The sequence below is a fragment of the Mycetomoellerius zeteki genome, unplaced genomic scaffold, assembly GCF_001594055.1.
Source record: "Mycetomoellerius zeteki isolate Tzet28-1 unplaced genomic scaffold, Tzet1.0 scaffold364, whole genome shotgun sequence".
NCBI lineage: Eukaryota > Metazoa > Arthropoda > Insecta > Hymenoptera > Formicidae > Mycetomoellerius > Mycetomoellerius zeteki.
In genome coordinates this window covers 706958-720596 of record NW_017257354.1, presented here as the reverse complement: position 1 = coordinate 720596, position 13639 = coordinate 706958, and the positions used below count along the sequence as shown (strand labels likewise).

Here is a 13639-nt window from a genome sequence, read left to right as displayed (position 1 = left end):
GCAAAACAAACGTTCTGCTGAACGCAGCCATTCATAAAACGGTTGCAAAACTGTTGAGTCTGCTGAACGCAGCTAATGATTTTCCGATCCAATACAACAGGATTACGTATGTCGCTTACATATATCCTATTATGTTAACGCTATATACAGTCATCAAAGTACAACTATTTCTATTTCAGGACTTGGATCGAGAACTCGGATTTCTAGCATTGTGGACACAAGCCCTTACGGAACGCAGCCACAGAATCGACCCCTAGGAGGAAATCGATAAAGGCATGTGGCAACACTGTTTCCAATCTCTCAACTACTCTCAACGTTGGCGGGAACATATCTGAATGGCGGGAGCAGGAGTGGCGGGACACGTGTGAGCCAAGTGAGCTTATAGGCTTATATTCGTCGTGCTTGATCGGGAGCACCAGTGGTAGTGAATCAGTGATCAGTGAGCGAATAGGAGCAAATAAAGATTTTCATAGATTTCGTCTTTCTCACAATGGCCCGCAAAAAACGTCACATAGTTAAACGTAACCTCATCATTCGGCGATCGAAGGACGAACCGCGAGGTTAGTGTCGTGGAATTTTTTCAGTATGTATTCTGTTGAGGAATCGCGGCCGCTTAGTTACTGTTAGCTAGATACCGCTCAGCCATCGCTCTAAGAAATGTGATCTACTGTTATCAAATTTTTTGTTTTGCATTTCTCTTCTTGAAAACAGCTCAATAATTGCTATAACGTAACGTAAAATGGTATAGTATAGTAATAACAATCTAGGAAAAACATGTAGTTTTAATTTTCTAGAAAAAAATTATAAAAAAGAACGAAAAAGATATACATTTCTCCTTTAATTTAGCGACAGTATTTATAGCCCGATTTTAAACTGAAAATGATCTGCATTAGGCTGTGTAAATATCACTTGGGCCTCTATTCTGTAACTGTCTTTACACGCCTACCGACAGTTGTCGGTGTCGTTGCGCAGATATTTTATATGATGAAAAAGCTGCGCAACGACGCCGACAACTGTCGGTAGACGTAGACCTGTAAAACAGCTACAGAATAGGAGCCCTGGGTGCTTCGATCATCTTATCATTATTTTACGCTGGGAATAACAAGCTTAAAACGATATATGGTACTCAGATGATATTTTCAATCGTAGCCTTAAGGGCCATTGCGACCAACAGCAATTAACTTTAATCGATGGTTTAATCTATTGGAATCGACCAAATATTGTGATTCACATCTATCGTTAAGCGAAATGACAAATGTGATTGGTCAATTCCAATTTAATTGTTGATTAAAGTCAATCGGAGTTACTTAGTCGAAATGACTCTAAAGCCTAGTGACCAATTGTCCTAAGTTGAGACAGTCCCAAATTTTAACTCTTCGTTCCACTTTACAATGCGTTCCAAATTAAAGACATAATTATAAATTATCCCACTTTTAAGTGTAAAAAAATGAAATAAGTGTGAAATATAATTTTCAACTAGTATGTGAAGAATTTTATGATTTTTTTATTTAAAAATTCAGATATTCATAAAATACATTCAGTAGAAAAGTACAATTTTAAAAAATAAAATGTGATCTTGTAACTTGATGTAATTTTTGTTATGACTGATAATACTGATAATTAAGCGTAATTAGTTATTTACAAATATAATGATATAATATTGTTTGTCTTTCGTTAACCTTAAATTATTTAAAAAATGTTTATTAAAATTTTATTGCGACAATTAAATATTGCATTTTTTTAATTTCCCTTTTTGCCTTCTTTCGAAGTTGGTCACTTTACTCTAAAGCCTATTCTACAATGTGCTTTTGTTTCCTGTTTCGTGCTTTTTGCTATTTTTTGTATCTTGCCTTTTTGCCTCTTATCCCGTTTTTCGTTTCCTGTTTAAACCGTTAAGAACTTCAGAAGAAATAGAAAACACATATCAAGAAATATAATTGTCGATAAAATGTCACAAAGAGAAAAAAAGCAAAAGGTAAAAAGCAAGAAACAGGAAACAAAGAACACATTGTAGAACAACCATTAAGGCCATAACTCACAAAAAACTTAAGCAGTAAGTAAACATTTGGATTTACTATTACTTATGCTTAATCTCTACTGTGATTGCTGTCAATTTGCTTACTGCTTATGTTTTACTGCTTAAGTCTTTTTGCATGCCATGTCCCTATAAGGTTAAAATTAGGTATAAAGTTGATATAAAGTATCAGTGATGGAGCCGATTCCACAATGTAAGATTAATTTTAATCTTGGTTTAACATACTATTTGTCTTTTTCTAATTCTTAGAAAGTGTTTATTTCTTAGAATTAAAAAAAGAAAAAATAAATCGAACCAAAATTAAAATTAATCTTTTATACATTAGTGAAACCAGGTTGTATGATAAACTTTGAAATAATGGAGCATAAAATAATATATATGAGTATTCTAATTAAATAACATGACAATGTTATTATTAAGCAATTTATCGTTTGAAATATTTATATGCTTTACATTTAACTTAGCTAATTTTATGTATAATAGCTTTTAATAAACATTAATCTAATATATTGTAAGAGAGTGATCAAATTCCTTATTAAATCTAAAATTGAATTATGAATGCCAGCTATTCGTGAATATTACTCTTAATTCATGTTATTTGGACTGTTGTGACAGAGAGTGACTCAGGTTGCAGTGGAAAGAAATTACCTCAAACTAGGAAGAACAACAATGTAGAATTAGATAGAGTAACAGAAGAAGCTGAATCAAATTCCAGTATAAATTCAGATCTATCTGCATTAGATAGAGTTCCTAAGCAAGCATCAGTAAAAAAAAAGATGACTACTGAAACAAATTTGGAAGCAATAATGTCTGATTGTCATGAGGCTGAAATAGAAACAGATGAAAATGTTACCCTAGAATTTGATAAAGAAAATCATGATCCAGAAATAAGTCAACAAGAGATAAAAGAAAATCCAGAGAAGAGAATGAAAATGGAAAGTAAAAAAATGCTTGAATTAAAAACTCAAGATAAAAAGGCATCTGCTGTAATAGAACGATGCCAGTACTGTAAACAGAAATTAAATAATGATATAAAATTGTATCAAGGACACCCAAATGGTGCAGTTGAGGAAGAGATAGCTTTAACTGATCCTAAGTTGTGTTTATTTATTGGAGATGAATCTTTTATAGATGAAAGTGATGAGAGACCACAAAATAAATTAACTCATTTTAGGTGAATTTTCTTTTATCTCTAAACAGCTTTCTAAACAGTACATGTGACGTTTATTTTTGTAAATTATTTAAAAAATTATTGTAAAGTACCTCTCTAAAGAATATTAATATTAAGAGAAGCATATGTATAAAGTTGAATATACTGACAGAAAAATTATTTTTTTAGTGTTTATGATATGAATGGACATCTGTGTCCTTTTGATGCAGGACTCATAGAAAAAAACGTACTGTTGTATTTTTCTGGATATATGAAAGCTATCTTTGAAGAAAATTCGTCACCTGAAGGAGGTATACCGACAAAAGATATGGGGCCAATAAACGAATGGTATGTTACTGGATTTGACGGAGGAGAATTGGTATTAGTGGGTTTTAGTACTGCATGTGCGGAATATATTTTGATGGAACCGTCTGAAACTTATGCGCCATTCATGGATGCTGTTAAAGAGAAGATATATATGAGTAAATTAGTTATAGAATTTTTGTTAGATGAAATTAATCCAACTTATGAAGACTTGCTGAATAAACTTCAAGTAAATATACTGTTTTTTATTTTAATGTGTACTTTGTACTTCCACATTTTTTTCTGTTCGTTTTATTGTTTTTGCTAAATTTTTTATTACAGACAGTAGTACCTCCTAAGGAAACGATGACGTTCACAGAAGATACATTGTTACGACATGCACAATTTATTTGTGATCGAGTTTTGTCATTAGATAATTGTGCTGGTATTGAAGATACTCTTCTTATTACGGCTCCGTGTATGCGATCTCTTATGAAACTTTCTGGTGTCACGCTGGGTAAGAAATCAGCTGTTCGTCTATTGAGACGTGCACCGAAAGTTAAAATGCCTGCCTGGTCAATGGCTACTACGACAAAATTAGTCAACAATATGTTTGAAAATATTTTTGCCGGTCAACTTGCTAAAAATAATAATAATAATAATAACAAGGTATATGTTATTATGTATTATAATTAATATTTTTTCTTATTTGTATTGTATTTTTAAACATTTTCTTTTCTTTGTTAGTTACTGAAAAGGAGGCGATGTGGTGTTTGTGAAAACTGTCAGCAACCTGAATGTGGTATTTGTCCTACTTGTAAGGATATGACGAAATTTGGAGGTAAGGGAGTTCAAAAGCAGGCATGCATTAAAAGAAGATGTCCAAATTTGGCAATTCAGGTATAATTTAATTTTAGAATATAAAAATTTATTTATTTATAATTATTTCTTGATTATATATAAAAGTAAAATTATTTTAAAAGTAGATTAACATTTTTTCTGATTTTCGAAAATTTATGTATTATAATATTTAGTTAAGTATTTGTTTATATAGGAAGCAGATGATTCTGATGAAGAGCAATATGAAAATGAAGAGCAATATGAAAGTCTAGTAGAAGATCAAATGGTACAAGAAAGTAAAAATGAAGATTTTAAAGAACTTAAGAAAGATATTGTATGGGAAGAAGAAAATAAGATTGTTGATGCACAAAAAACATATTATAAATCGGTTACTGTTGGAAACGAAAAAATTGAAATAAATGATTATGTTTTGTTGGAGCCTAGAGATCCCACAATTCCTCTACAAATTTGTAAAGTTGTGTTTATGTGGGAGACTAAAAATGGAGAAAAACGATTTCATGCAAATCGTCTTCGTAGAGGTACCGATACCATACTTGGTGAAACATCGGATCCTATAGAATTATTTCTGAGCGACCAATGTTGCGAGGCATCATTCACATCTATTAGATCAAAGGCAACCGTTATTCATAAAAAGATGCCCGAGAATTGGTCTGAACTAGGTAAGAATATTTAAATTATTTATCATTTTATAAAGGGATACTGGAATGCAGTTATCACAAATTACAACTAAAATTTTCTAATTTTATTGCAAAATATTTTTTACAGAATTAAAATACGTATAAATAGGAAATCCGAGTGTATTTTCGATTTCACAAGAAAATCAAAGAAAAATTGAAAAATTCATTTTTTACTTATACAACTCTAAAGTTAGATATAAAAGTTTTATAGTTCATATCAGGAACATAAGTCAAAACTAATTAATAAAAGAACATAAAAGCCAACACAGGATCAAAGTGCAAATATCCATTCAAACAATCTCGTATACAGAAAATGATAAACGTTTTGACCTTAGATTAGGTAGATTATCTTCAATATTAAAATAACATAAAACATTTGTTAGACTATAAATTTGTCATATATTACATTACGCCGCATCGATTACAAATTTTTTACGAAAAATCCATAAAAGTTATTGGTATCAGGTTTTTTCTATACATTTATTAATATTTAAGAAATTCGTACGAATTTTTATATAAAAAAAAAATGAAAACTACCTTCAGTGAATCGCTGTGACGTTATTAATGAAAAAAAAAAACCGTTCTACTCGTCTGGAACAAAAATTTCAAAATGATTCCTAATTAGTATGCTTTTGGCTGTAGCAGGTATCAGAATGAAAGAAAAATATCGAAAACTTAAAAAATGATATCACTTTGAAAATTAAGTTTCGATTCTTATAAATTTTTTTATCTTTAAAAGCTTGTAAAAATGAAAAAAAAAACAATATTTTAACGTAAACCAAATAATAATTCCGATTGGAATCCATTTCGAATAATTCCATAATACCCAGATTTAGCACTCTCAATTCCTCTTCCATTTATACATATATGTTCTAAGCTGTATTTATATACAATTGTTTACATTGCAGGTAATATGGACACAGATAATTATATAAAAGATACAGATGGTAAAACGTTCTTTTATAAATTGAAATACGATCCTGAAAGTGCTCGATTTGAGGATCCACCACCGGATCCCGAATGCCCAGGAAAACAAATTAGTCATCGATTCTGTCCTTCTTGTATTCGGTTAGCTATATTAACACAACAGGATATACCTAAGGTATGAAATACTTAAAAGAAAAGGTCAGAGAGATTTAAATAACAATTTTTACTAAAACAATTTTTAAATTACAATTTAATATGATATCTGATAATAACTGTTCTTTCCAATTTCTTGGATAATTAAAAGGTGTAAACCGTTTAAAATATTTTTTTGTTATTACAATTTTGACAAAAATTATTTTCTTTGCATCTTTTCTTCTATTAAATAATTTTTTATGTATCATTCTATTTATTGTTTTGTGCATAAAAAAGTATATTTTGTTTGTATGCATACACATATTTATTTCTGTTGAAATTTATTATTTTGGTGCTTAAAGAATAGGCATGTAATATTTCTTTTGTCTTTCTAGGTCTATAATCAAATAGAAGTAAAAAGCAGTAAAGAAGTGATTTATGAGTTAGTAAAATACAAAGGTGAAGAATATAAAGTTGGTAGTGCAGTGTTTTTGTACCCAAAAGCTTTTATGTTTGAATATAAACGAAAATATCAAGAATTTAAAAATTCAAAGATGAGTTATGTAGATGAAGATACATATCCGGAATTTTATAAAAAAACGGATGATAAATCATCATTCTCAAATGTTGATACACCTGAACCTTTCCACATCGGTTACATTAACACAATATATGCTACGACAACTGATATATTAGTAGCACCGACAGATATTTTTATTAAAGTGAATAAAATGTACAGGCCGGAAAATACTCACCGAGATATAGCGCTTATGGAGCAATCAGACATTAATATGGTTTATTGGAGCAATGAAAGTAAGTTATAACAATTTAAAAATATATAAATATGTTTTAAATATATTATTCTAAAAATATTTAAAATTATTCTAAAAATATTCTAAAAATTTTAATATCTTTAATATTACAAACAATTGGTGTTCAAGATAAATGTTATTTATATTGGAAAAAAATTCTCTTAAAAGTATCTCTGGGATAAGATTTACTTATATCTCTCTGAAATATCCTTGCTTTATTTACATGTTGTAGTATGCACCGTAAACTTCTCTGTAGTTGCTGGTAAATGCTATCTCGCATATTTCAAAAATATGAGTGAGTCTATTGAAGAATGGTCTATAGGTGGTTCCAACAGATTCTATTTTACTGAAGCATACAATCCTAAAGAAAAAACATTCGATGAACCGCCTTATGACATTATTAATACGAGTAAATCCGGGAAAGGAAAGGGGAAATGTAAATCTACTAAGAAAGTGGAAAGAACTGAAAAAAAGCAGGTTATCGAAACACCTATAAATTATCCTACTATATCAAGAAAATTGAGAATGTTGGATATTTTTGCTGGTTGTGGAGGTATATTATATTATATATTTTCATTTTCTCTTTTAGCTTCTTTTATTTTCTGCATCTCCTTTACATGTATTTAAATTATATAATTAATCACTTTTATTTAACAGGATTATCTGAAGGAATGCATCAAGCAGGTGTAGCTGAAAGTCTGTGGGCAATTGAGAAAGAAAGCTCTGCAGCAAATGCGTATCGCTTAAATAATCCGAAGACTATAGTATTCTCGGAGGATTGCAATAAGCTATTACAAAGAGTGATGGATGTAAGTTTCTATTACATTATATTCTATATTTAATTTATGCACTAAACAAATTTTTGTCACTACATTAATATTTCGAATAGATATTTAATGAATGGATACATTGTGTTTCTTAATCGTTTTTCTCTTTATAAATTATAAGAATATTAATATATATAAAAGAATATATTTTGATTATTTTTTGAAAATTTTATAATTTAATAAAATTTTGTTTTCTTTCTCAGGGCGAACGTGTAGATAATAACGGCCAAAAACTTCCCCAAAAAGGAGATGTTGAACTCTTGTGTGGTGGACCGCCATGTCAGGGTTTCAGCGGCATGAATCGTTTTAATTTACGACAGTACTCATTATTCAAAAATTCTCTTATCGTTACATTTTTATCTTACTGCGATTATTATAGACCAAAATTCTTTGTGATGGAAAACGTGCGAAATTTTGTGTTCTGTAAGAAGAGTATGGTATTAAAATTAACTTTAAGATGTCTTATTCGTATGGGGTATCAGTGTACATTTGGTATTCTTCAAGCTGGAAGTTATGGGGTACCACAAACGAGAAGAAGGTTTGTTCCATTTTCCTTTATTTGCAATCAAATGTTCAATAATATATCTAATTTTATTTTATTAATGTTGTAATTGTTAATAACTTAACAATTTATAGGATGATACTCTTAGCTGCTGCACCTGGAGAAATACTTCCAAAGTATCCAATACCAACACATGTATTCAGTAAACGATGTTGCTCATTATCTGTAATTGTGGATTCTAAAAGGGTATGTCTTTATATTTTCTGTTTTTATGTTATATATGTACACACATTCATGCAGACATACAGTGAGAATAAAATATAAGTAGTCATCGATGAAACAATATGCGGAATTAATTTAAATTTCGCACTATTATCTAACTTCTGACCGATAGATCTCTGTAACTTAATATAATAATTCTATAATATAAAAAAGATGCATTGTTTTGAAATTGAACAAAAAGGTCTCTCATTTCTGTAGAAAAGATAAACATAGTATTAAAAATCAATATTTTCAAAAGTAATTACTACTATTTCACTTCCATTTTCTAATTTGTAAAAGTATATATTTAAAAATATATTTCATTTTAAAAATAAAAAGGAACCCACGATAAAGTCATAAAATAATGTAGAAAGTCAACGCGCGGTTGTAAAACGTAAAAATATATAAAAACAAGTATTAGTTAATTAGTATGTACTTTCAAAAGATAACATTTAAATTGCGCTAATTATAAAGAGGATATATATGTGTACTACTGTTTGTAAATTCAGGAACTACTAGAATTATTGTTATTTTTATTTTCGAGAGTCAAAAAAATGTTTTCTTCCCTTTATAAAATAATTTAAATTTATATTCTATTCAGTATTTTTATTTGATCGCCTTTTTTTGTCATAACTGCATTCTTTTTTACAATTCTTGATACTAAATGTTAAAATTTACATATTTTCTATTGGTCACGGAAAAGTTTCTATTTTCATATGAAAAACCTCGAAAAGTCAGAAAATTTTAAAATTCGTTTTCTGTGACAATCCTGAATAAGCCGTTTTAAAGAGCAGGCTTTATTTTTCAAATTTATGCTGATTTGAATCACGAAAAAAATGTTTACAATTCAACTCCATAGAGTCATTTGACTTTACCCAATTTTCGAGATTTAAATCCTTGAATCTCCTACCTCGTTTTTTAATATAAAAAATATCTTGGAGAAAAATCAAATGAAGATGAAAGTAGAGGCTTTATTTCTTAAATTGACAATGACAAATAGTCTAAGAAGATAATTGTACGATTTTTTTTAACGAACTTGCAACAGTTCAAAGATCATTTTTTAGCAAAAATTTAATGATTCTTTAATTTTACTGTTGTGTGTGTATATACCAGATATGTAAATATGAAACCGGAATTTACCAATAGATGGCCATAGCTGTCAATGTAGTTGCCGTCAGACCGCGTCATTGACGCCATTTCCTTGTTCTGACATCTGACAAAAATTTTCAACTCACAACAATACAAGTTTCATACAACAGTATAGTTTGTAATAGCGTTGAACATATCGAATTTTGTGTCTGGAAACTACGATTTGCGGACAGCATTGATTTTCTGTTACCATTTGAAGAAAACTGCTGCAGAATCGCATCGAATGCTTGTCGAAGCTTACGGTGAGCATGCTCTTGGTAAATCACAGTGCTTTGAGTGGTTTAAAAAATTCAAAAATGGCGATTTTGACGTGAGAAACGAAGAACGTGGAAAACCACCGAAAAAGTTTGAAGACAGCGAATTGCAAGCATTGTTGGATGAGGATGACGCTCAAACTCAACAACAACTTGCGGATCAATTGAATGTGACACGAGAAGCCGTCTCCATACGTTTGAAATCCATGGGAAAGATCCAGAAGATGGGAAAATGGGTTCCACGTGAACTGAATGAAAGACAGCAGGAAAACCGAAAAACCACTTGCGAAATGCTGCTCGCCAGATACAAAAGAAAGTCATTTCTCCATCGAATTATGACTGGCGATGAAAAGTGGATATATTTTGAGAATCCTAAGCGTAAAAGATCATGGGTAACTCCAGGCGAACCATCGACATCGACTGCAAGGCCAAATCGCTATGGACAGAAGACAATGCTCTGTGTTTGGTGGGATCAAAAAGGTGTGAACTATTATGAGTTGCTAAAACCTGGCGAAATCGTTAATACTGAACGCTACCGACAACAAATGATCATTTGAATCAAGCTTTGCGTGAAAAACGACCAGAATATCAAAAAAGACACATAGTGATTTTGCTTCATGATAATGCACCATCACACACAGCAAAACTGGTCAAGGAAACGATTGAGGCGTTTGGTTGGGAAATACTTTCGCATGCGGCTTACTCACCAGACTTGGCTCCGTCCGATTACTACTTATTTGCATCGATGGGACACGCACTTACTCAGCAGCGCTTCACTTCTTACGAAGATGTACGAAAATGGCTAGATGACTGGTTTGGCTCAAAAGAGCAACAATTTTTTTGGCGTGGCATCCACAAATTGTCAGACAAGTGGGAAAAATGTATAGTTAGCGATGGGCAATACTTCGAATAAAATATTTTTTATCATTTTCATGCAATAAACATGTATTTTCTATAAAAAAATTCCGGTTTCATATTTACGTACCAGGTATAAACAGAATATATTTTATATATTGATTCTGAAATCAGTTGATAGAAATTATCAGAATCAAGTCGATGTATGAACAATCGCACATGGAATGTATAAAAAATATACGAGGTCTATCCCAAAAGTATCCGATCACTGCATATATCTAATTTCTTAGGCATCCTCTCTATTGTAGATACTTTTACTTCTTAAGGGCTGCGTTCCATTTAACACTTACAACGCTCGTGGAATCATTTCATCCTCGTTTATCAAATGTTAAACAAAGACAAACGATGCTCGCGAGCGCTGCGAACAATAAGTGGAACGCAGCCAAAGTCTCCTCTAAATACTGAATGCCTATTTTCCACAACAGAGGATGCCCAAGAATAAAGATGCACAGAGGTCGGGTACTTTTGTGATAGACCTCGTGTATGATGATATTGACATATATCTAATATGAAGATTTTTTTGTAATGTATATTTCAGTATATTACCAACTGTGTTCGGAAGGAATTTGCTCCTTACAGAGCAATTACTGTAAAAGATGCCTTGTATGATTTACCAGAAATTAAATGTGGTTCAAATGTAGAGGAGATATCTTACGTTGGTGAACCGATAACACATTTTCAAAGGAAGGTAACTATTATATGAATGCATTTCGGTATATACGCACAACAATTAGGAAATCACTTTAAAACCTGCAAATTTTGCCGATCTTTAAAAGGCTGTATCTTAGCTTCAGGGATTGCAGGACAATTTTTCTGGATTCTATAGTTTGCAAGATTTTGGACAATTACTACCAGCATAACACATCAAGGAACGAGAATGCTCCATTTATTCATGAAAAGCTGAAAAGTTATGAAACTTTCAGAATTTTGACACGACCTGCTTCTGTCTTTGTAAAAAGATCATTCGATGGAGCGGAAAATATCATTTTAACTATTTTAAAGTCAAGATTTTATCCTTTAAAAGGTACTTAGAAAAATCTCTGGAAGCTGAGATCCAGGCTTTTAAATATTGGCAATATTTGCAGGTTTTAAAATAATCCCTTAATTGTTATGTGTAGTATATTTAGAAACAAATATTAAAATTATTTGATTTCTTTTAGATGAGAGGTAAACCGTATCAATCAAGATTAACGGATCACATATGCAAAGAAATGTCTCCGCTTGTAGAAGCGCGAATGAGCTATATTCCAACTACAAATGGTTCTGATTGGCGTGATCTGCCGAATATTGTGGTGCAATTGAGTGACGGTACCTATACCAAGAAATTGTACGTGTAACATCTATTGGGATAAGTTTAGTTTAAGTTTTTTCTAGAGTAGGAATTTTCCCACTCGAAATTCCTAATGTCATGTATGTAGCTAGTCAGATCTTTTACTTGATAAGTAACTGCATTCTGGCACTGTACAACATTCTTAAAAACATTAATTATTTCTTTCTTAATAAATCATTCAATTATATTAATTCTTCAATTATATTAATTAACCAAATCTAAATTTTATTATTTTTTTTTAGAGAATATATGCATAATGATACGAGAATTGGGAAAAGCTCAACGAATGCATTTCGTGGAGTATGTAGTTGTAGTAGTGGTCAACCGTGTGATCCTACTGATAAACAATTTAATACTTTGATTCCGTGGTGTTTACCACATACCGCGAGCCGACACAATAATTGGAAGGGTTTGTACGGAAGAATTGAATGGAATGGGTTTTTCAGTACAACTATCACTAATCCGGAGCCGATGGGTAAACAAGTATGTTGATAAATATTTAAAATGATACACATCTAGGATGCGTTCCGTTCATAGACTTATATAATATTATAGAAGTCTGTGGTTTCGTTTTGCACATTGCGTTTATAAGCCTCATTAGTCTTTGTTTAATATTTGATAGATTATATTGAGGATGAACTAATGTATGAGTGTGAAAACGGAACGCACTCTCAGTAATTTAAAGTGATGCAAGTATTGTAAGAAAATTTAAAGGAAATAGGCACAACAGAGAAGCTATCAGCGTCAGAGCTGTGTGGTTCAAAAGACGGAAGTCTATTATTTCGGAGGAGACCATGCCTCGGTTCGAATCTCGGATCGCTCTGATATTTTTCTTGTGTTGTCGCTTATTTCTTACTTGGAAAGTCCTTAATTCAAATCTAATAATTGATTTTCAGGGTCGTGTTTTGCATCCAATACAAAATCGAGTTGTCAGTGTGAGAGAGTGTGCAAGATCTCAAGGTTTTCTTGATTCATATCGTTTTTTCGGTACAATAACCGATAAGCATCGACAGGTTGGTAATGCGGTGCCACCACCATTGGCAGCTGCTATCGGACATGAGATAAGAAAATGTATCCGTAATATGACGTTAAATATAGAACCTAAGCCTGCAAACAACTGTAGTGCTGAAGCAACAACAAGTAAAAATCTTGACAATAGTTTCAACGAAAGTCTTAATGAAAGTCACAATGAAGATGACGAAAACATAATCAAAACGTGATATTTCGATAACTCACGATAATGCGAATAACAATCTTAAGAATGATAAAGATGCAGCCGATAATATTTGTGCAGATAAAGAAATGAAGAAAGAAAAATTATTATTAGGCGAAATAGTATAATGGTTTTTTTACATCTTATTTCTATATCTCAGATTAATATTCAGTATTAGATAATTTTAGTATACTAAATTCCAATATCTGATTCGATATGTATCGATCAGGATAAACTTGCATTATAATTCATATTTTAGATATTTTTAATACTTCTGGAAACTCATCAGAA

General features: G+C 31.2%; 1 protein-coding gene across 1 annotated transcript; it reads left to right on the top strand.

The window, feature by feature from the left end:
* The first annotated feature begins 407 nt into the window (after nucleotides 1-407).
* On the top strand, nucleotides 408-13437 carry Dnmt1a (DNA methyltransferase 1a). The gene is made up of 16 exons (XM_018453077.1): nucleotides 408-560; nucleotides 2651-3209; nucleotides 3375-3738; nucleotides 3831-4157; nucleotides 4236-4388; nucleotides 4543-5008; nucleotides 5935-6128; nucleotides 6481-6898; nucleotides 7130-7450; nucleotides 7555-7706; nucleotides 7928-8262; nucleotides 8361-8472; nucleotides 11344-11493; nucleotides 11966-12132; nucleotides 12378-12618; nucleotides 13032-13437. The coding sequence occupies exons 1-16, from the start codon at nucleotides 491-493 to the stop codon at nucleotides 13353-13355; spliced, it is 4353 nt and encodes a 1450-aa protein (XP_018308579.1). The 5' UTR covers nucleotides 408-490; the 3' UTR covers nucleotides 13356-13437.
* The last annotated feature ends 202 nt before the right edge of the window (nucleotides 13438-13639 follow it).